At 43.5% G+C, this 27447-nt stretch overlaps 1 protein-coding gene across 1 annotated transcript in view; it reads left to right on the forward strand.

The window, feature by feature from the left end:
* The first annotated feature begins 5500 nt into the window (after positions 1-5500).
* Positions 5501-27447, forward strand: part of LOC142492416 (uncharacterized) — a 33193-nt gene continuing 11246 nt past the window's right edge. The window contains exons 1-4 of the mRNA XM_075595058.1: positions 5501-5686; positions 14004-14124; positions 25720-25797; positions 26163-26965. Of these exons, the coding sequence (XP_075451173.1) occupies positions 5501-5686; positions 14004-14124; positions 25720-25797; positions 26163-26965 (1188 nt within the window). The remainder of the gene's footprint in view (positions 5687-14003; positions 14125-25719; positions 25798-26162; positions 26966-27447) is intronic.

The following is a 27447-nucleotide window of genomic DNA, read 5'->3' on the forward strand; positions in this document are numbered from 1 at the left end:
TGTTGAGGGGGCTGGGGGGAGGGTGCTGGTGGCCTGTCAAGGGGATGGGGTGCTGGAGTGGGGTACCTGTGGAACAGAGGCTAGTACACAATTCAGAAAGGGCCCAGAAGAGAAAGGGTCCCAGCTGATCATAGCTGTTGTGCCCAATCTGGTTGGCTGTGCCCAATTTCCAGGATCATCCCCATATAAAAATAATTGCTTTAATTATGGCTTTGAGTATGGTATGGGAGCATAAGATGTAAGTAACAATGTAAGCCAAACTTAATTTTCCTGCTGCTAGGGGGAACCCACGGAATTCTGACCATGATATCCTGTGGCAGCATGAAATCTCTCTATGGGGAGTTCAATTCGGAAGAGTGGACTCCTCGCAAGCAACGGCTATTACTGTTCTCATTTTGCTTTTGATTCCATGGCTCTGGGGACAGTAAATCGAGGTACATCTGCAGGTATGCACCAAGAGATCATAGTTCAGATATACGGTATGTACGTCCAGAGAAGTGTAGAGCATTGTAGAAAAGTAGATATTTTTTATAGTTTATATGGAGATTAATAAGAAGCCAGCAGAACGATTTCAGTAGGATAGAAATAGCGACGAGTGTAGGAGAGCAGAAAATGATTGTAGCAGCAGCAGCATTTGAAATACTGTAGATTGTTAGTCCTGACATTAGCCGCCACGCAGCGTGCACGCGTGGGAGGAGCGTGGCGGTTTACGAGCGCATCGCCACCAGGTTTGATCGCCTTAATGATATCACGGGTGCGAGTCTTCGAAAGTTGCCTCTTGCTGCAGCGTGCGCGTGCAGACCGGGGTCCGCGCGTGTCTCTTGGTTGGTTGCATGATGTGTCCAAGGGGCGGGGCTTAGCCACAGACCTAACACATACACAGCATACATGTCAGGCTACATGTTCCTTCTTGGGTCCCCGGTTTCAACCCGTAGGGATTGGGGCCTCAAAAGTCTATCCCTGACTCCCATATCCCCTCGTGGAATATGGGGTACCTGGTCCCACTCCCCGAGGAAGGGGAAGGAAGATGAACCAGAGCCCTGGCTCAACACTTCCATACTCTGCCTAAATTTGGATCTGCTGCCCCTTTTGTGCCCAGGGTAGGGTCCTAGGTCTGAGCCCCTGATAGGGCAGTACCCAGGCCTTAGGCTCACCCCGCTGTCACTCAATGGAGGTTTTTACTGCTGCAGCAGCAAGGGCATATATTTAACCTTAACCCTAACACTGCCTGCGGTGGTACAAGGGCTAATGTGTTAGGTAGAGGATTAGTAGCTCATGGGTTACATGGCTACAAGAACATGGGATGTGTGTGACAATGAATGAGAATGTGGAATAGTGTGTAATAGTGGGGGTAAGGGTAATGGTGAATGCTGACAAGGTTTTCAAGTGTGGGAGCGGTAGAGGTGGGAGCTCAAAGGAAGATGTCAAATGATATCCCCATGTCAATAAAGCTTGAGTTCTACCTCCATTTCAACTCCTGTTTAACTCCCCTCTATAACCTCAAGTACACTTAAAATGCCACACTTTAAAATGTGAACACTTCACTTGCATTGCCGAACCCCTGCATTGCATTCCCAGACTAATTCTGTATTTATAATGCAAGACTAACCAGAGCTCATTAACACATCACAGGTTGAACAAATGGCTTAGGCAACATTAAAGATGTAAGCAGGTTAGAATACCAGTTAATTAACAGTGAATGAAAGGGTTGTAACTGATGAAAGTCCAGAGAGGGCTCAAGCGGCAACATTTTTTCAATAACAGTAGATATACATGTACCGAATGATCCTCATATGGAAATTAAATGCCAACTGATAGATATTTAGACCACATATTTTTTTTTCCTTTCTAAAGAAACTTTATCATGCCTGACAAATGTTAATACAAAACCTATGGCACCAGCATGACCTGGCTTCTTGCCAGTTCCTGCACCTGCACAGCAATAGCCAAGTTCTTCTGAACACTTCATTCCTAACAGCTTGCTTTTTTCCACCAAGCACTTAAGGCATTATTTTTCAAATGTTGTTTTGGAGAGTTTATTGGAGCTAATCGTATACGCCCCTAGAGAGGAACAGTGTGGCTGGCCCAAAATGAAGCAGGGATGAGATACTGTAGTTCCAGCAAAGATACCAAAAAGATCTAAAGCCACCTGGCTCGCCTGAAGGGTAACGTAAGATTTTTTTGAAAGGGAGCAGAACGAACATCTGTTTTCTGCTCAAGCCACTCTGGCAGTTCCCGCTGTACCAGTAAAACTTGAGTTATCAATCACTGTGAGATAAGCCAGATTTTTTTTTATTTCACTTTCTTCTTTCCACTTTTTCTTATCCTCTCTCTGATGTAAAATACCTTGAACATTGTGCATCAGCGCCAAAGTCAACTATTTTAACTCATCAATTATTTGCATAAATGCCTACATTGTGTTGGTTAGGAAAAACTAATCCAAACTACGGCTTTTTGATTGCTACCATCCTGTGGGGGTTATTCATTAAACACTGATAGTGCTGATCAAGGCACTATGCTCCAGAAACTACCATTGCTTTCATTGGGGGTTTCGATACAACTGTACCCCAGTCGGCACTATTGCAATTTATTGAATAAATTCCTATGGGCCAGAGCAAGGAAGAGAAATCATTTAACAGCATATAGATGTAGCTGTAGAGGGGGAGGCTGCAGCTCATCTGTAGCACCGGAGCTCCGGTGTGGGATGCTGGCACAGTGCGCTGCCATTTTGGATTATCGCGCATGCGTGAGAGGACTCTCGCGCATGCGCAGATGCAATATGCGTCTGCCATCTTACCCCTGGCTCCGCAAGGGAACTAGAAGTGCCTTAGGGGCGTTTGTAGGGAGCCTGTAGGAAAGATACATTTGGTGTTCTGTGTGGACCACACCAGTCGGGAGCAGGACGCAGAGCAGAGAGGTAGTCCAGCTTTTCGGGGGCCAAGTACTGAGAATTGAACGTAGGGGGGCCAAGTTGGTTTCAAGGCCAAGTTCTGAGAATTTAATGTAGCGGTTGGGATTACAAGCCGAATTTAGTTCCAGGATGTTTGGAGCTTGCTCCCAGTGAACTTATATCAGCACCTCTGATGAAAAGTAAGCGATTGCGTCAGGAACGTCATACCGATTTGGGTTCCAGGACATCTTGGACTAAGTCCCAGTCAACTAAGACTCTTGTTTCATGTCATATTAAGTTAGGAAAGTCTATTTTTTCACCACAGGTCCGAGTAAGTGTGTTCTTCTTATGCAATTTGTGTAACATTGTGTGTTTACTGTTTCATGCAAATAAATCTCCAATTTATTTCACTTATCCTGTTTTGCTCAATGTATGATCCAGATATAAAGGTGTAAATGAACAAAACAAAGAAAATAACCCCTCCAAAAGCGCTAACCTACACTAAACTAAGTGCTAACAATATTGTGCTTAAAACAATGATACGTGCTCGTGCAACATCAAATTAATATCAAAGTGACTTACACAATGCTGTGAGAAAAAAAAAAAAACAGCAGCTAGGTGACAATAATGACAGGTATTTCCAAACCTGATATACACAGTGAACAAACAAATATAAAGTCCCCAGCGCTAAAGTCCAAGATACCATGATCTTTAAGGCAGTCTCTAGTCTTTGAGGATAGAGGGTGTACCCTGTAAGCTGTCCCCAGTAAGCTGTCTCCACGTGGGGTTCGTGTGAGGAGCGGATTAGAAGGGGAGCAAGCACAGATCCTCTCCACTGAATATATTGGCGTTTATTATGTGAGTAGGATTCTTTCACATCTCAGATAGGGCTCTGATTGCTGTAACACACTGCGCAATCAGGTGTGTCTGTTTATCTGTTATTTCAGACGGTGTATCCACCTACATCAAGGACATCATCCCATCTGGAGCATCTATATCAGAGCCCAACTACCACCTTAAAGACTAGAGACTGCCTTAAAGATCACGGTATCTTGGACTTTAGCGCTGAGGACTTTATATTTGTTTGTTCACTGTATAAAGGTGTAAATGCCTGGTCTCCCGTGACAGGCTTATATTTTCTGGTGGCAGAGGTGGGATCATTGAGCTCTATGTTTTAAAATCCTGCGGGGTCTTCTAACATAGAGAGAAACTCGTAGATTACGAGATTTCAAAACAAGTGGTGACTTACACATGAAACACAAAGCTAAGAAAGCACGGGTTCTCTTTGCTTCTTAGTGTAGTGCCATCAGGTGAAAATGGACAGATGGTCAGGACGGTACCAGTCATGGGATTGTCGTCCATCGTGAAAGCTATGGACTACCGACCACAGGTCGGTTAAAGACGATGCTTGAGGAGGATCTAGAACAGCATGAAGCCAGTATTGCTTCACCTGAGGTGGTTACTACCTCAACTGCAGTTGCAGTGTCCACTAGCCCAGCCAGGGTGTCGGTGGTCATGCCATCCCTGGAGGTAGTGGAGGCAGAGGAGCCCGGGGACTTCGAGGCAGCATTTGGTGTGCCAGATGCTGGGAGTGCAGCCGTGGTAGACCCTGTGGCTAGCTGTCGCCCAGATACATGGCTCACCACACTCCTCACAGAATGGGGAGTGGGAATGCCTTTTGAGCAGCGGATGCAGCTGTTTGCTGCTGCTTAGGAATTCCAGACCCCCAAGGACTTCTACCATACCTCCCCAGCCACAGCCATCCCATCGCAGCTATGGCAAGTTTGTAGATGGGTCGATAAGATTGACGGATATCTCAAGGAATTTGAGTATCAGTGTCGCCGGTTCCGCATACCAGAGTGGGACAGGGTGGTACATTTGTCACCGTTATTGGCAGGGATCACTTTGGAGACCTTCCACTTCATCCTGTCAGCTGACAGTGATAATTACAAGCATAACAAGGCTTTGCTGTTCACCCAGTATGCCCTCACACCAGAGGCATGCCGGGGTATGTTCCGGTCAGGGGAAAAGACTGGCAAGGAGTCCTATGTGCGTTTTTTAGCACGCATGATCCAACATGCGACTTAGTGGGTGGAGGGATGTGATGCCATTAAATACCACAGTTTATTGGACTTAATGTCCAAAGAACAATTTCTCTAAACTTGTCCCACTGAAATATGTGACTGGATCTTTGACCGCAAACCAGCAACATACCATGCTGCAGCCAACTTGGCTGATGACTTTGTTACCAGTTGTGCTTTGTCCTGCAAGACAGGGTCTGCCCAGGAAACAGCCAGTCTGGCTCGGGTGACCAAAAGCACTCCACAATGGAAGCCTAAATCAGCTGCTGAGGGGGGTACCTCCAAGACCGCAGAGTTTAACCATGAACAGAGGTGCTATCAATGCAATAAAATGGGATATCTCAGAACTGACTGTCTGGACAAGACAAAGTCCAGTAATCCCCATCAGGGGCAAAGTTCTCCAGTTGCAAGGCCAGTCGCTGCTGTGTGATGGGCACACACGGAGGAGCAGAGTGCAGCCATCCAGCCAGCCCAACCAAAGACTGAGACTGGGAAATCTACACCTGCAGCCATCGGAACAGCAGCGGAGATGGAGGGACATCCAATTGCGCCAGTCAGGTTACAATCTAATGATGTCTGGCTCAGGCATCTGCGCCATGTGACCATCAGGCATCGCCAAGCAGCCAGTTTGCTCCTTTCTGGGACCTCTTTTACTCTGGTCCGACCTGAGGATCTGCTCCTGGGTGCAGGGATGCAGGTGACCATGCCAGATGGGGTACCTCGGTTGATAATTTTGGCCGATAAGTGGTCAATAAGTGCCTTGACGCTTACTGCATGAGGCCCTTAATGTTAAAATGAAATACCCAAAGGATATGTAGCACAAATGCAGTTGAAATGTGGAGTGAACACATGTACAGCTTCAATGAAAAGACCATAAAAGAGAGATAATACTAAGACTACATGTAATATATAAAAATATATAGAGATCCATTACTAAACAGATCAATAAATCAAAGAAAATTATTTTCTAATATATAATTATCAAGAGCTATACATGTGTAGACCGTTGACAGATCAACAATCAGCCTTCCAAAGATGATGAAGCCTACAATAGACCCCCCAATACCCTGGGGCAATGAACAAGTAGTGACGTTACCAGAATCTACCTAAAAAATTCTGTAGTATCCAAACTATTTCAGGATAATCTTAAACATAATATAAATATTATCAGCATCACTACAGCATCCAATCTATCAGAAGATTAAAGAAAATGGGTGAGATCCCAGTCTATATTCATCCCATAAGTAAGGCATTCTGGTCCCCATGTGAAGATCCAGAAAGCCTCACGTCTTTCAAACATTTTAGTTCTATTACCCCCCTGGGTAAAGGTGGAACAGATTCGATGTCCTGAAACTTGAAATTCTCTATACCACCTCTTGAGCAACCAGAGAAATGCTTAGGGACCGGGTGATTAAGGCCCCCCTTTGTTATACTGTAAGTCTGAGATGTTCCATCATCCTGATCTTTAGACACCTGGTGATCTGACCCACATATTGGTGTCCACAGCCACAGGTGGTTAGGTAAATAACGAAAGAAGAATTACAGTTAATGAATGTATAACAAAGAGAACTCAAAAGAGTATTGAGTGAAAAGCACCCCACTGGTATGCACTTGTTACCTAAGTAGTGATATGATACTCCTTAATGCCAAAAGATTCAAATCCCTATCAGGATATTGAGAATGATGAAAAAACAAAAAAAGTTTATGACATAAATCTTATTACACTTAATAGTTAAAAAAATATTGTTAAAATCCCCATGTGAGAGCGGGGGAGAGGAAAGAGAGGGTAATCTGATTGAATTACTACAGTGATATCTGTAGACAGATAATTACCTTTCCTCCCCTGCGGTCTCCGTAGCTCTGCGGTATTAGTTGTCAAATAGTATATAATCAAGATGCATAAATGCAATTGAATACTGATCACAGGTCCAAACAGTGTCAGCAACATGAAATAATGCAATGTCAGAATATGGTGAACTCTGTTGAATTCACTGTAGCATATAGATCTGTTCAAGACAACTTGAGGTTGCAACAGACACAAAACAAATGCAATACATAAGCTGACATATACCCCCCAAAAACACTCATAAACTAGTGGCTAATGTTAAAAATAGCGCTTAGAGAGTACACACTATCCCTGCACAAAATAAATAATGGAATTGCCCGTATAGGGAAAAAATAGGGCAGTACAGGGTAACCAAAAGTTCGTAAGGTGTATGTTGCAGGGTACATGCAACTACACACGTGGGTTTCTTGACAAGGCTGTTTTATTTTGCCTTGAAAAATATACAGCACACAAAACAAAAATAGCTCTTTTTCAGCAACAAACGAAAATGGCTTTTCCTTCAGCAAACCGAACAAAACAGTTTCTCTTTAGCAGACAGTTTATATATATGCAGCTACCCTTTTTCTATGCAGGGGACAGACAGTTCACAGTTTCACTACTTTGCTACTCAGACCTTGTTTTCAGGAATCACTTTAGCAGCTTACTCCTCTCTCATCAACAGCAAGCTCCATGTGTCTACAACCTGGGTTTTAACATACCTTGATTAGGCAGCTGGGATCCAATTAATTGTCCTGAGATTCCCAGCTGAAGTTTAACCTAGTCAGTGCTGCACTGCAGACTAGACATAGGTTTTCCAGGCATATAACTGGTGGCTTTTATTTACCCTGTCACATTCCTCCCCTGTTAGCGTGTGGCTGGGGCTACGCACGGCTGAAGCCCGACCATCCACCCCTTCTCTAGAAAAGAAGTCAGCATGTGCGTTCTCTTTTCCCGGCCTATGCTGAATCTCAAATGAGAAGGGTTGGAGGGCCATATACCACCTAGTCAATCTAGCATTGGAATCCTTCATGCTATTTAACCATTTCAGTGGAGCATGATCTGTCACCAAAGTAAAATGGACACCTGCCAGGTAATGCCTCAAAGCCTCGATTGCCCACTTTACTGCGAGGCACTCTTTCTCAATCACTGAGTAATTTTTTTCCTTGGGAACAATTTCCTACTCAGGAAAAGGATAGGATGTTCAACTCCCTGAAACTGTTGTGACAACACTGCCCCTAGCCCTATCTCTGATGCATCTGTTTGCACTATAAAAGGGCTGTTGAAGTCTGGGCTTCTAAGGATGGGACCCTCTGATAGACACCTTTTTATGTCCACAAAGGCTCACTGACAATCCCTTGACCACACCACTTGTGTAGGGGCACACTTTTTTGTGAGGTTCGTTAAAGTGGCTGTCACTTCTGAATAGTTGGGGATGAACCGCCGTAGTACCCTGCTAAACCAAGCAGAGAGCATACCTGCGTTTTTGTTTGGGGGGTCGGAACTTCTTTCAGAGCAGCTACCTTGTCGGCTAGTGGCCTTACTTTTCCACCTCCCACTGCATACCCTAAATATTTGGTTTCCGCTTTACCCAAGGCACATTTCTTAGGGTTGGCTGTGAGCCCTGCCTCTCTTAGAGATTTGAGGACCGCTTTTAGCCTATTTAGATGGGCCCACCAGTGTTTACTATAAATGACAATGTCATCTAGGTAGGCTGCGGCATAAGTCCTATAGGGCCTCAGTACCTTATCCATGAGTCTCTGAAATGTGGCTGGGGCTACATGCAGTCCAAATGGCATTGTCACAAACTGGTATAAACCCATGGGAGTGGCAAAGGCTGTTTTGCATTTGGACTTTTCCTCTAAGGGTATTTGCCAGTATCCTTTTGTCAAGTCCAACGTGAATATATATTCCGCGTTACCAAGGGCGTCAATAAATTCGTCCACCCTTGGCATCGGATATGCGTCAAACTTGGATACCACATTGACCTTTCGGAGGTCCACACAAAATCTTACCTTCCCATCGGGTTTCGGGACCATAACTAGTGGACTACACCACTCTCTGCATGATTCCTCAATCACTCCTAAGTGTAACATTTATTGTACCTCCTTCTCTATCACAGCCCTACGACTTTCAGGCAACCTATAAGGACGGGAACGTACTTTTACCCCAGGTGCTGTCTCGATTGCATGGGAAATTAAGTTAGTTTGTCCTGGTAAGTCAGAAAAAACATCATGGAATTGTGTAATTATTGCTAACAAGTCCCCTTTTTGTTCAGAGGACAACTGTTTACCCATTGGGATTTTATCGTCACTCACGATGTTCTCCCGTGGAGGCTGAGGACCCAAGTCCGTTTCCTCCTCCACCGGGTGGATGAATAGAGACCGCTGCATCTTCCAGGGTTTCAGCCAGTTCACATGGTAAATTTGTTTACACTTCCTGGACCCTGGTTTAGCGATCTCGTAATCCACATCACCCGTACGGCGGAGTACTTCGAATGGGCCCTGCCATTTGGCCAGGAGTTTACTCTCGCAACTGGGTAACAATAACATCACCTGGTCTCCTTGGTGAAACACTCTCATGCGAGAATTCTGATTGTAATGTCTCTCCTGACTGTCCTGGGCTGATCTAAGATTCTCCCTGGCAAAATGGCCGACCACATCTAGGTGCTTCCTAAGGTCTAGTACATATTGCAGGGTATTCTTAGAAGGGGACTGCTGTTCCTCCCAGGACTCCTTTAGGAGGTCTAGGATACCCCGCGGTTGGCGGCCATAGAGCAATTCAAATGGAGAGAATCCCGTGGAGGCCTGGGGAACTTCCCGCACTGCAAACAGCAGAAAAGGGAGAAGTTCATCCCTGGCTCTCTTTTCTGAGTCTACAAATTTCCTCAGCATCCCTTTTAGAGTTCGGTTAAATCTTTCCACCAATCCATCAGTCTGTGGATGGTAGACCGATGTCCGAACAGACTTGACCTCTAGTAACTTTAAGACATCCTGCATCAGTTTAGCCATGAAATTTGTACCTTGGTCTGTCAACATAACCTGGGGAAGTCTAACCCGTGAGAACAGTTCCAACAACTTGTTGGCTACTTACTTCGCCGTTGCTGTTCTCAGGGGGCACGCCTCAGGATACCTTGTTGCATAGTCCACTATTACAAGGATAAACCTGTGTCCTTTCGCAGAAGGTTCTAGAGGTCCTACCAAGTCTACCCCAATCCTCTCAAGGGGAACTGACACCAAGGGTAGAGGAACCAAAGGGGCTGGTTTTTGTCCTTTTGGACTAGTTAGCTGGCACTCCGGACATGCTGCACATAGCTTAGTAATATCACTATGCATCCCTGGCCAATAGAATCGGGATGAAATACGGTCCAATGTTTTATCCCTGCCCAGGTGACCACCCCAAGGGACAGTATGGGCTACAGTGAACACAGATTTAACAAACGCCTTGGGAACCAATATCTGTCTGGTGACCTCCCCTGTTTGTGTCTGCCTATTCACCCTATATAGGATATCCTTTGATAGCTCAAAATGGGGGAATACTATCACCCCCTGTGCATCTAAAATCTGTTCATCAATTTTCACCACCTTGTCATACTGTCTCGCAAGGACTGGGTCTTCCCTTTGCTTCTGGTGAAAGTCAGGGAGGTACATGTCTGGTAAATCTCCAGGGTCCATATCCCCCTCCCTTTGGCCATCCCCAGCCATCACTTGTGACCTCTGACTACTAGAATGGTCACCTTGAGACCCAGATTTCTGCAACCAGTCCTGTTTGTCCAAGCGTCTTTGCTTCCGAGTCTTTTGAACCCGGTGTCTACTGGGAAAAAGGTCTGCCGAGAAGGGGAACAGTTTTCCAGAGTTCTCCTGAGCCCCAGAAGGAGGTTCCTCGTGAAAGACTGGGGCCATTAGGTCCGCAAAGAAAGGCCAGTCCCGACCGAGCACAGCGGGGGCAGGTAGCCCAGGAGCGACTCCTACTTCGAGGTAAGCCTCCTAACTTTTTACCTGTAGCCGGATTTTGGCCGTCGGATAAGGTTTTACATCACCGTGTATACATTCTATGCTCCATGGGGAGTCAAAAGAACACACGTTGGGCGGTAACAGTTCCTGGAGGACCAGAGTTTTCCCAGAGCCCGAATCTACAAGGGCCTGGATGTTTTTTCCCCCAATCAGGGCTGGAAGTAGCCAGGGCTTGTAATTTTCCCCAGAAAAAGCCAAGGAGACGGTTCTGCTGAATGAACAATCCATCAGTGGACAGTCCACATACCGGTGGCCTTGTTCTCCGCAGGCAGAACATGGAGAGGGTTCCCTCGCAGGAGGGGGCTGTGGATAGCGCACCGCTGGACCGGTTACTGGAGACCAGGCATCTGGTGGGTCCTGTGGGCGACGTCCTCGGAAGTTCCTCTCTCTTTGCGACGAGCCGACATCCGGAAGGAGATGAGGGTCTCTGCGGGGACCAGCATTTGGACTCCGTCCTTGCTGGAACGACTGCTCCTTCCTTTGGACTTGGCGGTTCCTTGACGAGCCGTAGGTTCCCCATTGATCCGACCTCCCTCTTTGTGCGTCCTCAAGTGCCGGTGGAGTCGGGTCCAGGACACTCTCCTGCTGCTCAGCCCCAAGGAAGTTCTCCACGAGTCGGACCGCCAAAGCTAGGGTTTCAGCAGCGTGGCGTTTTACCCACGAGCATGCGGGAGGGGGTATTACTTGTAGAAATTGTTCCAAAACCACCTGCTCAAGAATTGCCTCCTTAGTGCAGTCTTCGGGTTGTATCCAGCGCGTACACAAGTCCAATAATCGCTGAGCGAGGACCCGGGGTCTCATCTTAGCGGTGTACTTCATGTTCCGGAACTGCTGCCGGTAGGTCTCTGGGGTCAGACCTAAGCGATCCAGTATGGCGGCTTTTACTTGGCGGTAGTCCATTGCCTGATCTGTAGGGAGGCCCTGATATGAGGCCTGGGCTTCACCTATGAGGAGCGGGGCCAAAGCAGTTGCCCAGCGATCTGCAGCCCAGCCCTGAGCTTCGGCAACTCTTTCAAATGTTAGTAAAAAAAGCCTCTGGATCCTCATTCGGAGCCATTTTCCTCAGGAGTATCGGGGGTCTGCTGGCCAGTTCTGCAGTTTAGTATAAACTGTTATTTAACTGTTCATAACAGAATAACCACGTTTGCAGTACATAAACCAAGTAGCCATATAGGTCACAAACATACGCTGGGACCAGTGCCCGCGCCAGAACGGGTTACAGCGAACCCAAGCAGAAGGGAGAAAATATACAAGCCGTGTTTATCCCAGTGTAGAACCGCATCAGCCGCGTGTGCCGCCTCTCCTTGATGACGTCACTCTCGTGGCGTCCACATTAACCCAACATATGTTTCGGGCGGTTCACGCGCTTCACCAGGGGGAGGAGTTTGCTTCTCAAGCCTTAGACAAGGCTATTTGAAGAGGATATTACGCTGCTATTGGCTAATTGGGATTAGTGCTTCATATCATTACGAGCTGTAATACATTAACCCTATCTAGTCTGGTAAACTTTAATGACACAGTGTCACAGACATATTGTTTAGATTAAAAATCATTGTGATATTCCCTACTTTGTTTCAGCATTCATTTGATATCATTGTATGTTGTTAGTTAGTGAATAAAGGTTTGTAACCCCATAAAGTTTTGTGTTTGGAGTATTAAATGTATTGGAGAAATGTATAGGTGTAGGAATGTGTGCACCTTTATATGATCCGCCCTTAAGGTCAATACGGATCTTGATTTATTACAAGCTGTATACCCTGTATACCCACATTATGCGTTGTTCTTATCTCCCTAAATGGAAGGAATATTAAAATGTAGTTATCCAATTGCTTAAAAGTTATCCACTAACAATTGTTGTGTTATTGTAGGTAAGCTGAGTACAAAAAACCTTCATTGAGGCCAAAGGATGACTGGGTCTGCAGTAGGAATATCCATCGACATTCCCGCTGGAGGAGTATTTTATCCCAGTCACCCCCCCGTGGATTTCGCTGTACATGTTCAATGGCGGTAAAGCTCATCACATTTGAATTCCCTTGGTGAAATTCAATAATGTGTCTGGCTAGAGGTGTGTCAACCGAGTTTCTGGCATTTCCAATATGTTCAAGTACACGAGTTCTGAAGGGTCTATGTGTTTTACCTACATATCTCATCCCGCATTCACAAGTCATTAGGTATATGACCCCACAGGTTTGACAGTTGATAAAATCTTTTATTTGATAAGTCTGTGTTTGTGTGAGGTTCATGAAGGATTTAGCAGTTCTCATGAAAGGGCATGCTTTACATCTTGTACATTTGAAATAACCAATTGGTTTTTCTCCCAACCAGGTTTTCCTAGGTTTGAACTGGAAATGACTATGTACAAGTCTATCCTTGATGTTCCCATTACGTTTCCAGCACATACTTGGGGTGATCGGGAGGATTTTGCACAAATCCTGATCCTCCTGTAGAACATGCCAATGTTGTTGTAAAATCTGTCTGAGCTCTTGTGATTGACTACTAAACTTGCCAATAAATCTGATTATATGTCCGTTGTTTCTTCTTTTTTATTAGCAAGTAATTCGGTTCTTTCTGACGATAGTAAGCTTTTTTTATATGATCTTATTTGATCTTTATTTGATCTTATTTGATCTTTATCACCTTGATAAAGTCCCACGGGATGAAACGCGTTGGTGCGTGGGCTGTGTTTTTTGTCCATGTGAGTCTATGGAATAAATACCCTCAGTTTTTAGTCTGGAGTCGTGGCCTTTATTTTTTCCTGGCAAAACAAGAGTACTAAAACCAACGCTAGACCAAATGTGAAATAGTACAGTGCACAAAAAAGCAGCCTGGTGATTCTACTAAGGGAACTATCTCAAAAGTTACCCAAAAACAACATGAAAATACAAATATAGAAATTAAACCTGGCGCATGTGTACATAAATAATGTGAATTAAACAAAATAAATGTGTATATTCCATAAAAGGATATGGGTGACTGAAATGAGTGGACTCCTTTCTTCCAGACGTTGAATGGTTTCTGTTCATTAACCATTCAACGTCTGGAAGAAAGGACTCCACTCATTTCAGTCACCCATATCCTTTTATGGAATATAAACATTGATTTTGTTTAATTCACATTATTTATGTACACATGCACCAGGTTTCATTTCTATATTTGTATTTTCACTTAATTTTTTCCTATAGGATTTTTTTCCTCAGGATCTTCTTGCCAGCAGTGCTCCTTTGCTCTTCCTGTTTATGCTGCTTACTTCACCAGGATTACACGCAGTGGAACTACCTTACAGATGTCTTCTGGACTTCAATGTACCCCCGAGGGCAGGTAATGGGCTATACCCCTTATATTCTTACCTTGGACCCTATATGGGGAAGTGTGTTTGTTAAGTGGGGTGTGCTTGTGGACCATATCTGCGGTAGTCTGGCTGACTGACCACTAGGTCCTTTCTTTTGCCCCCCCCCCTTAATTCTTTATCACATACATGATGTTATGGATTTATGTCAAGTTCCTATCTTTATTCATTTCTACAATTTTACTTGAAAGAGTCTACACTGATATTGAGCGTCAGTCTTCACAATACTTTCTCTTGTTAGTTTGAACTACTCCAATTCCTTTTCAAACTAGTCTTTTGAGATACATATTATTAATTTTTAACAAAATGATTAGATAAATTGTTGTGACTGTAACCCTTCTCAATGTTCCTTTTATGTTCTACACATCTCACTGTAAAGACAATGGTTGATCAACTTAATGTCCAAATACAAATCTCATTTACAGATAATAATGGTTTTTACCTGAAATCTAAATGAGCACCATTGTGCCAAGTAGTTTCGTTTACATACTGTATTAGAAAGTGTCAGAGCTGGATTATTCCATGAATAATAAATAATGACTGTATTTGCATTTATTTGCATGAATCTTTTTTAGTTCTGCTTCCTAATGTATAGCAATTACAATGAAACTTTAAAGGTGCAGTCCGTCCTAATACAATGTCATTCAAAGTTCTTTCCAGTCCAATCCAATCACTTCCGGTTTTCCGAAAGTCAGGTGACTAGATGACGTGGCTGGCGTTCCTCTCAACACCTCCTCCGATCAGGATCAGCTGTTTCTCTGAATAACAGCCTCAACTAGTTTAGCTTTAGCACATACTTCAGTCTGACTTTTTGAGACTCGAAAACTGGATTTCCCAAAACAAACTGTTTTTAAACACTGACAAGACTATAACAATGATATTTGGGACCAAGACTAAATTTTTAAAGCTCCCAGCGACTGAGCTCCACATTAGAACCAACCCTAACACCACCCTAACTCCTGTTACTAGTTTTAAATACATGGGCATATGGCTTGACTCCCACTTAACATTCGGGATGCACATTGATACCCTGACAATCAAGACCTATGCCAAACTAGGGGTACTTTACAGGAACAAATCCTCCCTAAGTTCACCTTTCCTGTCTTGCCTTTAAATTCTTTATGGGCAAGCTACCCAGCTATCTGAACAAGCTCCTCACCCCTACCACATGCAGGCACTTATCATCTGAGATCTGACTCCAAAAGACTGTTCATGGTCCCAAGGCTCAACAAAGTATCCGGCCGCTCCTCCTTCTCTAACTGTGCACCCCAAAACTGGAACAACCTACCAGAGACTCTCACATCCACCACCAGTTTAAGCTCTTTCAAAACTAAGGCTGTCTCAAATTTTAATCTGGTCTGTAATTGTTACATAAGCCTATAATATACATCTTCTCTCACTGTGCATGCAATGTATTGTATATAATGTATACCCTGTTCATTTATGTAACTGTATTTGTAACCATGTATTATTTGTCATATTAACTATGCCCAGGACATACTTGAAAACGAGAAGTAACTCTCAATGTATTACTTCCTGGTAAAACATTTTTATAAATAAATAAATAAATACATTTCGCTTCCTCAGGTGTCAACTCTGATTGATGGCTCCTGAGGAAGCAACAGTGAAACAAGTTGAGTCTGGCATTCAGAGATACAGCTGATCCTGATCGGAGGAGAAGTGTTGAGAGGAATAACAGCCGCGTCATCCGGTCACTTCACTTTTGGAAACTGGAAGTGATGACATCGGCAGCAGTGGAGACTTGGAGTGGGTGAGAGAGGGACTCATCCGGCTCCCAGGAGTCACGGCGGTTATTTGTTTCCTAAAAATGTTTTAAATGGATCACCCTGATGTAGGCCTTTAATGCAGGGGGGTTGTTTTGTGATAAATGTATGGTTTTATATGTACCATCTGCACTATCTTGGTCTCTCTTCTCCTCCTGCTGAACTGAGTGTGCATCCACCCACATTCCACTACTTTTTTTGCCACAGTTTTGGAAATGCCCATACAATACATATCATATATTTATGAGTATAATCATAACCCAGCCCTAAACTGTCATACAGTACTGTTCTACAGTATGTCCATTTTTTCTTCTCTCCTTTGGGGATACGACCCCCGCTCCTCTGATTTTCTTGGGTTCCGTCTATGGAGGATATTGGAAACATATCCTGTTCCAGGGTTTCGAGTGAAGGAGTACAGGCATACCCCGCTTTAAGGACACTCACTTTAAGTACACTCGCGAGAAAGTACACATCGCTCAATAGGCAAATGACAGCTCACGCATGCGTCTGTCAGCACGTCCTGAACAGCAATACCCTGTACCGAAGCTGTAAGCAAGCGGGGAGACTATAGAGCCTGTTACACATGTCTTATTTACATCAGTTATGCCCGTATATGACGCTTGCAGTACTGTAAATGCATCGATAAGTGGGGAAAAGGTAGTGCTTCACTTTAAGTACATTTTCACTTTACATACATGCCCCGGTCCCATTGCGTACGTTAATGCGGGGTATGCCTGTATATTACTTTTCATTTATTCACTGATATCACATATTTTTATTTATTTGGAGTGGATTATTGTTTATAGTTTACAGTACTGCAGCTGCTGCCTGCAGTGTCTGCAGTGTTGCCTCAGAGTTAAAGCATATTTTGTTGACAGTTTTCATATGGATCTACTGTGGGATTGGATTTTTATGTTTCTTGACAAGAAACCATCTTATTCGGAAAGTTTTATCACATGAAACAGCAGATCTTTTTATCAACCAGATACAACTTGTTACCAGGTTTTAAGGTTTTCACAAATAAACCATGGGGTGTCTGCCATCCACATGGATAAACTTTTACAAGCCAAGCTTGGTCCTTCTGTAGCTTTCTCAGTGTTGCCTCTTAGAGTCATTCAGGATCTTATTCCTCCAAACTATGCATTACAGAGAGATGGAAGAGTAGCTACTAGTTAGGTTGTAGGACATACTACATATAACAAGCCATGAACTGAGCCAATGTCAAGCAATGTTCCATCCTAAATGTTACACTGGTTTCTGCTTGGCTGGCCTAGTGGCCTGTCAACATGTCAACTATTGCTGCTAGTGCTAATCCCATTCCCAACATAGGTGATATGGTTGAACTTGTTGCACACTAGTAGGGGTTGTCAAAACAGTTTGTGTACTGGACTTGACTTGTGTCGGCCTCCACATGATGTCAAAAAGGAACATACAATTTAAGTATTATGCCATTTTCAATCTTTAGTTATGATGTAAGGATGATGATGGAGAGGGTGGTGGGGTTGTGTCCGTGTGGACACAAACAACAAGCTCCTGACAGAGTAAGTGTGTGACAGAGTCAAGTCAGTGAGTGTAGTTTTAGCCCATTGCATACTGTACCTAGTTCTGAAGCGACAAAGCTCAGCTATATTTTTTTATCTGCATATGCAAATAAAAAGTTTTAACATTCTCAAATTAATCTAATATATCTGTGGGTGAAATTTATGACATTTGCAGAAAAAGAGAGAAGGGAAACCACTGGTAGTTTTTAGGTGCATTCGTCTACATTTTGTACTGTCAAAACTGCCTACAAATATCCATCTGCAGATCCACATTTTTGTGAAAACACTGCAAATAACTTGTTGCTTGAATTTTGACATATTCATTTATCTCTATTGATGTGGTCACTACATATATGTGTAGCAGGGTGCTCCCTTACCATAGTAGGGAGCCGATTCCATGGCTCGGGAGGATCGGGGGAATTTGTGGCGGCCATCTGTGGTTGGCATCGCATGTGTATTATAGACTGTGTGTAGCACGGCGACGACCATGTTGGGGTTGGCGCTGCCAGAAGGAAAGGTTCTAAGAAGAGAATCTCTTTTACAGGATAGAGAATTGTTATTGTCAGTTGACCTGAAGCCGTGGAAGGCGGAGGTAGTGTCCGGTGAGCTGTTCAAGCTTCCTGGACTAGGCCAGAATCTTACCCCTAGGCTCCAGGCAGTCCCACACTGTAGCTGAGTATTGTAGGGACAACCACAGCATAGGGATTACCCCTGTAGTGAGATACTCCAGCGAAGCAGGACAGCAGACTGTGATTGAGTTACTCCGGATGGAGGCAGTACTGCATGGCGGCCTGAGGGGCTTGGTGTCGGAGACCCCCGCGACGCAGGACCCGACCCCCATCTTCCTTGGGAGAATCTCCTGGTTACAGGCCTGTACCAGGAAGGTAGACGTGCACCAACGATACACAGGGGAGGGTAGCTCTACCCTCACATATACATTTGGGACAAGGGAGGCTCTGATGAACACTGGGTTCTATGTGCTCAGGGCACCCTAAGTATTGTGGGGAACAAGCCCCATATTGTATTGTTATTATGTTATTATTGTTGTTATTATTGTTGTTACATATTATTATGTTTTGGGTATACTATGGGACCATAGGAATGGAGTATTGTATACCCTATTGTGAGTGTAATTATTTGGGGTATACCGTATTGATATACTGGTTCCTCACAGGTGGAGGCGCTGCACCCATTCATCCCAGGCTCCCCAGGAGCGGACGCTTAGGCTCCATTTACGCCTGACAGGTAGCACCATAGCGCATACCGCCTGCAGTTTCCCTTAGGGGTAGGGAAGGAGTGTTACATACTGTATGGAAACCAACATGATAGTAGTTAATTATTATAATGATTACAAACTTGCAAGTTCTCAGATGTTTTCTAAACATTTTTTAAGAATTGACTTCAGAAGTCTTGGCACCTTGTATACTGTAACTACATTTATGAAATTGTATAATTTAATTATTTTGAGATGACATAACCTGTAATAAGAATTGTAACTCTGTAAATAGAGAAATGTGAGGAAGAAAACTGAACACAGATGGACTAATTTCATACTTTACTTCAATGTACAGTATAACATTCAGTTAGTAATACACTGGCTATATTACTGTATTGCCATTTTTATACAACCCTCCAATGTATCCTAAAAATCAGGAAAGAACAATCAATAAATATGTATTTAGATTTTGACGCTTTCTGCCATTGCAAACAGGACAGTGTGTTAAAATGTACAATATTGCATGATAGATAGAAACCTTAATTAATCATGTTTAAGAAGTAGAGTAAGGTATTTATTACAGGCATACCCCGCTTTAAGTACACTCACTTTAAGTACACTCGCGAGTAAGTACATATCGCCCAATAGGCAAATGGCAGCTCACGCATGCGCCTGTCAGCACGTCCTAAACAGCAATACCGGCTCCCTACCTGTACCGAAGCTGTGCGCAAGTGGGGAGACTATAGAGCCTGTTACAAATGCGTTATTTACATCAGTGATGCACGTATATGATGATTGCAGTACAGTACATGCATCGATAAGTGGGGAAAAGGTAGTGCTTCACTATAAGTACATTTTCGCTTTACATACATGCTCCGGTCCCATTGCGTACGTTAATGCGGGGTATGCCTGTATAGTTGCCCAGTTATTCTTGTAATGTACCTATAATCCACATATGCAGTCTTCAGCCTCAAGATGCCCCAACTGGTCAGGTTTCAGCATATCCCAGCTTCAGCCTCTGATTGAGCAACCTGTGTTGAAACAGGGACTGATTGAGCCACCTGTGTTGAAACAGGGACTGATTGAGCCACCTGTGCTGACATAGGGATGTCCTGAAACCTGAGCTGTTCGGGGGGCTTGAAGACAGGAGTTGAGCTTTTATTAAACCATAGGACACTTTACAGCACCTAAAGACATCACATAACAATTTTCGCCTGAATGGGCTATAAGGTGTTTTATGGTTTAGTACTGCTTGATACACATAAGTGCTCTCTATGGCCTATAATCGACAAAATGGATTCATATGAATGAGAGTAAAAGCATGCTAAAGCTTAGCGCCCTTTTGTGGATCTGACCATATGGAAGGGAGGAATTCTATTTTTCCCAAACTAAATAACTCATTACTAATGCAAAAAATGATGGGATATTGATGGAAAATAATGTCAAGAGTGCAATGAAGGGTACCAATACTGTATAAAGGAATATTTGCATATATTTGTGGAGTATGAATAATACCTAATCATTTCTTTCTTTATTAGTGCATTTGTTCATACTTCCTATAAATGCATTAGAATGAAAGTATTCTAATTTGTAACGTACATACTGTAATTTTAATTCCTATTTGTGGTTAAGGCAGAGTGTGGTGTCCAGTATAACAAGAATAGTTGACATTCTTTCCCTTGTTTTTTTTACATGTAACCCTCTTATCCCCCCCCTACATGAGATTGGGTGGGGTACACTCCTTCTGGTTACTGTACAACGTCTTGGTGCTGTGACCTGCTGGCAAACAGGAGGGCTGAGGGCTCCACGGTGTTGTGGGGAGAACCAGGACAGGAGGTGGCGTGGGACAGGTTACGTTACTCTTGTTCTCTCTGGGTGGTGCAGTGCCTCCAGCCAGTAGGGATCCTCATGGGTCTCCAGAGGAGGGACCCCTACTGACACTCTCTCCTTCTCACACCAGGACCAGTGATACACACACACAGCATCTTCTGTCTGTGGTTCTTTATTGGCAGAGCAGCATACACAGCATAGTACAGCATCACAGCATAGGCCTGCTCTTCCTTCTCTGCCATTCTGCTCATGGCAGCATAACTCTCCTCCCTCCTTACCCAGGTGGGGTAAGAGGGAGAGAACGATTCCCTGTCAGCTCTATTCAATATCTCCTCTCTGACTGACTCCTCATCCTAATTGAAACTTATTTTAGGAATGTCTCAATTTGAATATCCTCAGGGTGTGTCTCTAGCTTTGAATCATTACAACTAAAAGCTGGATACCGATTGGCTCACACACATCAGGGGGTGTTCCAACCCATATCCACCATTTGGATTAACATGCTCAAAGGTTGCTTAGGCCTGCCCCTGAATATTGCTACATACTCAGAGCTGGGGAAGGGAAACACAAAATGGATGTGCACCCTAAAAGAATTCACTTATATGCACACCAAACTAATGTAAAAATTAACTTTTAATAAGTACCTTAAAACATATATTACCAAAGTAATGTGTAATGTGGATTAAAAATATATTAAATCAGAAATATCTGGCATCCGTGTCTTTAATTATTGAGTCGTGCTGTCCCAGATGTCCACTTAGTATAAGTGGGATACAAAAGACAGAGGATGCTAGAAGTCAGGGTGTTAACCCCTCTGGAGCAACGATGAGACCCAGTAGTGAGAATATATAGTTGTTCACAGATAGAGCTTCCTTGCTAGTTAGACCAGCGCTACGCACTGCAATAAGGGCTTCGGTGTGTTGAAGTGCCAGTGCCTGGGTAATAAAGCTAGCACATACAGTGTAATGATAATACAGACACTGCAACATACATCCACCAGACACAGCAGTGCTGGGGTGAATAACACAGAGATAACTGTGAAAGCACCTCACATAGAGTGCAAAGAAAGCAGGCACACAAACTGTGAAAATAAATAAATAAACGACTATCTGCTAGGGTCTGCAAAGTTAGAACCAGGAGACTACAGACACTACATTAAAACAGCTCCAAGTAGGAGACTGACAACATTGCGCGTCCAACGCGCGTTTCCCTCCAGCAAAGGAGCTTCTTCAGGGACAAATTTTTTTTTTACTGGGGGAGAGAGGTCTGAACCCTTTTATACACCTTCAATACCCTAATTACAAAATCAATTGCTGTCAGCTGTTGCACATGCGCACTGATCTCACTCACAGACTGACTCAGCAAAGTACTCAAACACCAATAAATGAATTATCAGAGAAAGTTCCATTGTTTGTACCTTTATTTAGGCATATTCCCAACATAAACCGGCTGTTCGTAGGGTTTTTAAAGCCATAAACTGTGATCACCATATCCAGTGTCTAATGCGCATGTGCAGGGACTTAGACAGTATTTTCTTTCTAATCCGTGCGCGTCGCGCATGCGCGGGGACTTTGGTGTATTTCCATGCTTTTTCGTCTCCATTGCGCATGCGCGAGGACATAGAACGCATTTCTATATTTGTGCCAGTACATGGCGCATTATATCGTGCCACCGCGCATGCGCAAGAACTTAGAGTTATAGACGGTTTACCCTCCGTCATAGTGCGCATGCGTTGGGACTTAGAAATAATTCCAGACGATTGCATACAGCGCTAGTGCGAACTGCGCATGCGTAAGAACTTAGAATTTATTTCAACGATCTTTGTGTACTGCGCATGCGTGGGCACTTAGAAATTTTTTCGCGATTCTTGGTAATTTCTATAGCGCATGCCCGGGGACTTAGGAATTATGTCAGTAACTGCCCTCCGGTCTACCCTCCGTCATAGTGCGCATGCGTTGGGACTTAGAAATAATTCCGGACGATTGCATACAGCGCTAGTGCGAACTGCGCATGCGTAAGAACTTAGGGCCTCATGCAGTAAGCGTCGATTAAGTGAAATCGGCAAGTTTACCGATTAGTCATGTTAATGGCGATTTTTCCTCTCCGTATGCAGTAAGTGCCGAATACATTCAAAATCAACCCGAAAACAAATCCGCCCACTCTCACGATGATTATCCGATCACACACAGGTGTATCGGCGTGCGTGGCGGGGTGCTGATAGGTTGCCCAATCACAAATCTTGCTGAATCAGGCGAAACAAGCATGTATTGGATTGCGCGCCATATTTAAAGGCAACGTGTACTGCTAATCATTCTCTGTGTTGTTGGGAGTGAGAGAGAGAGAGACGCACAGAGCTGGCTGATTGAACATTTGCATATTGACGGAGAGACTTGTTGTGTATTGGGTGAGCTTTGTCCATTGTTGTTTTGTTTACATCTTTGTCTTGTTTTATATGTGGAAGTGTTTCGTGTGATTGGCTGTACATTTCTTGTCTGTTTTTTGTGAGTGCTGGAAGTATGCCCGCAAAGCGTGGGAAGAGTGATGCTGGTGGGAGTGGGAGTGCTACTCATGCGAGTACGCGTCGGAGTGAACGTACTGTTCAGGGGAGTGATGTTGCTGGTGCACCGAGTGGTGTTGCTGGGAGTGGGAGTGCTGTTGCTGGGAGTGGGAGTGTTGTTGCTGGGAGTGGGAGTGCTGTTGCTGGGAGTGGGAGTGCTGTTGCTGGGAGTGGGAGTGCTGTTGCTGGGAGTGGGAGTGTTGTTGCTGGGAGTGGGAGTGCTGTTGCTGGGAGTGGGAGTGCTGGTGATAGGAGTGGGAGTGCTGGTGCTAGGAGTGGGAGTGCTGGTGCTAGGAGTGGGAGTGCTGGTGCTAGGAGTGGGAGTGCTGGTGCTGTGAGTGCTGCTGGTGGCGCAGTTGCTGATGGGGTGGATGGTGGTGGCGTGCTTGCTGGTGGGCAGCTTTTGGAGGCTCTTCCATTGGAAGAAGGAGAGTCCAGTCAGCACCAGCCAAGCTCTGATCCTAAACCTGCTCGGAAGAAACGTGTGGAGAAGCCACGTAATCCTCGCTTCAATGACCAGGAAAATACAGCTCTTGTCACTGGCATTCTGGAGCACTATGACAGTATATATGGACATTTACTAGGTAAGTGTACCTTTACATTTATTATTCAAATACATGTGATCCTAGGTCATCTGAGTTTTGTTCATATGCAAATATGGGTTCAGAATATCTTTCTATGTTAATTAGTCTGGAAACACAGCTTTTTATCATGCCTTACAAGGACAACTAAACACAGGCGGTCAATTTGCCATAACTGCATACAATATGAATGCAACCTTGCTTACATGTATAGGTTTAGTAGTGAATGCTCATGTGCTTCACATATTACACATAAAACAGCATGTTTGCTATCTCTTGGAACAGCTAGCAGTGTAGGAAACTGGTGCTTCTATTATTAATCATTTACCTCATATATTTTATATGTTTTTCAAGGGCGGACAAGTTCAGCAAGCAGAAAAGAAATGTGGGACACAATAGTCATTGGTGTCAATGCGTGTGGGAATCATGTGAGGGACAAGCGGAATTGTCACAAGAGATTTGATGATATTAGGTCCAAATTGAAAAAGAAAATACAACACCAACGCGTGCATGCTACTGGCACTGGAGGTGGGCCGACACCACAACGTCTCATATTAAGTCCATTGGAGGAGCTGCTTCGGGCAAAATTACTTCCCGTCGTCGTGGAAGGCTTACCTGGTGACCGTGATATAGGAATTTACCCCTCACAATTTCCACCAGATGAGAAATATTACTGTACTAGGCGTGTCGTTGCTTACAGTTATTTTGCATATTTACACTGCTTTTTATACTGTCTTCACAATATAAGCATACCTGCATCTATATATGTATATGTCTGATTCTGTATATATATATATCTCAAAATAGACATATATGTTGTAGTCCTACTAAAAGCAGTAACTAATATAGCACGTGCCATTGCGTGCTCATTTACATGTGAATTCCCAAAATGCATTGCTGCAGTGGAAGCAATTGATGGTGGGCGAAGATGGGGAACAACAGGGTAGTACACATGTGTAACACATGTTAATGAGAAATTATTACTAGCTACAGGTACAGAACAGAAATATGTATAATATTATTGTGTATTTTATTTATTTTACTCCGACAAACATGACATTACTGCCTATTTTAAGCATGCATCAAATATATTGCATGCAACGGCCTACAAACATCACTTGCACTAACACATCTATAGTTGTTTATGAAAAGGTCCATTTTTGCTTTAAGTCATATACAGACAGCATAATGAGGCACACGTATCATATTTTATGTCATTGTTTTCATAACTTAAAAACTGCACACGACTATTTAGCTCATCTACCATTGTGTTAAAGCAGCTGCAATTAATATCTCATCACAGCATACACTTCAACAGAGGGGGTGGGGTTCAGCACACACACTAATTACAGCCTCATTTTAGGGTCAACTTAGTTCACACCATTTTCACCTGTTTCAAGTAATTGAAAGGTGTGGCTGATTAGGCTTTTTGGGGAAGGGAATACCGTTCTTACAACCTGACTAGCACAACTGAAGTTAATCACACTCATTTGAAAGCTTCACTTTAGCTACTAAATGCCCCAACAACTCATTACTTATCAAAGCGTACGTCACACATTAGTTCACTCATATCTATAGTTGAACTACTACTATCAACGACACATTATCACACACTGCATGTGTTGTCTTGTTTAGTCACAGCCACATTCATGTGTGCCACATCTTATATTAATGTACCACACATATCCTCTACCAAAAACAACACTTTTTGCAATATGACCACCTTCATGATAACCATTGTGAATGGTCATCTCATGATAGTTATGTACATTATGATACTGATATCACTACACAACATATGATTTTTATGTACAAATTTTATCTATTTATCCTCACGCATTACTGCAGGAACATAGTATGTTTTATGTTAGGGAACTCAAAAGTTCTAAGTACACAGGCATGTACATTGTTATTACAACTATTTATGTTCACTTTCACACACACATTTTGGGTTAAGGAAATGATGCTGTTAGGTACTCATAAATACAGAACATACAATAACTGTTTGTTCAATATTTACACATGTAAATGTAAAACTTATGTTATTGTTATATATAGTTGCCCCTGAAGGACATGTGTCACCTGAGACTGAACAAGTGTCTTCACCTGGGTCAGCCAGCTCAACACACCTAGAAGGTGAGTGTATCAGTTGGTGGCCATATAATATGTGCTCTTCTATATGTTATGTTGTCATGTTCATTATTTGTTTTGCACATCTTCTTTAAATAGGATTACTTAGTGTCAGTGAAAATGAAGTGTAAGGCAACTTGTATTGTGTTAGTGATGTTAACTATCATGTAGGAGTTGTGAGTTTACAGCAAGTTTTCATTCACTCATATTTCATACTGAGTCCAAACATTATTCTTAAGTCAAGGTAGTTTTTAATGTGAGGTTATAAAACGTATGGAAACATGTTAGTTGTTACTTATGACACAGTACAATTACATAGTAACACAGCAGAGATTAACATGCCATTTAATAATGTGTACATTTATTTGTAGAACATGATGAAGAGGATTTTGATGATGATGATGATGATGATGATGATGATGCCGCCGCCGCCGCCATAGACACACAAATACAAGCAAGTGACCATGAAGAGGTTCCAATTGAAACTGTTTTACCGCCAAAACGTCCAGCAAATACCACATATGATGCAATTGTAGCTTCTGAGGGAAAAATTGTGGAAGCAGAAAATCGTCGCCATTCTGACCTGATGACAGTGCTGGAAAGGATGATTGCACTGCAGGAAGAAACAGTTTCACAATTGGCACATCTCCACAGAGTCTTCATTGAAGTGCCTAAACAGTTGCAAAAAATCAACACCTCATTCGAAGCATTAGTTGTTCAGCAAACACAAGCTAATTACTGGAGAATGACTAATGTACCACAATTCAACACCTCCCAGCCAGGATCTGTTCATGCAGGTCAGTTTTCACCACATTCATCTGATATTCATTCACCAGGCCCAAATGTTACCGGTCAAGTAGCAGACATTGCTGTGCAGGTTCCTGATGACATCCTACCGCTGCCATCTGTACAAATTCAGCAGCAGACACCTACAAAGGAGGTGACAAAAACAAAACAAGACACACATGAAAAAGACCAACCATCACTTGTGCAGTGTCTACCAACTTGCTCACATGTGTCAGTGGGCACAAGCCCTGTCTGTGAACAGTCACTACCCAAAAGCCCTGTAGGTGAGTCACTGGCCAAAAGCCCTGTAGGTGAATCGCTGCCCAAAAGCCCTGTAGGTGAATCGCTGCCCAAAAGCCCTGTAGGTGAATCGCTGCCCAAAAGCCCTGTAGGTGAATCGCTGCCCAAAAGCCCTGTAGGTGAATCGCTGCCCAAAAGCCCTGTAGGTGAATCACTGCCCAAAAGCCCTGTAGGTGAGTCACTGGCCACAAGCCCTGTAGGTGAGTCACTGGCCACAAGCCCCGTAGGTGAACAGTCACTGGCCACAAGCCCTGCCCGTGAAGTGCCAGAGGCCACTCAAAGTGGCTCTGTTGTGCCTAAAGTTGGTGGCAAAAGAAAAAGGAAAATTCAAGAGACAACAAGCAGGCCTGTTACTCGCTCGCAAAAGGAACAAAAAAAATAAATGTTATAATTCAGAAAATATGTCTTTGGCCTTGTTTTGTTGACTTCAGATTATCTAATTACTATTGTATGTATGCTGAAGACTGTGTTGTTTCCAAACTTTCAAGTATGTTCTTGTACACGTGAAGTTTTGGAAATGTTAACACTCCTAATTAATGAATAGTGTTATAAATATTTATGTTTTAATCG

This window comes from Ascaphus truei, chromosome 4 (genome assembly GCF_040206685.1).
Source record: "Ascaphus truei isolate aAscTru1 chromosome 4, aAscTru1.hap1, whole genome shotgun sequence".
NCBI classification, from domain to species: Eukaryota; Metazoa; Chordata; class Amphibia; order Anura; family Ascaphidae; genus Ascaphus; species Ascaphus truei.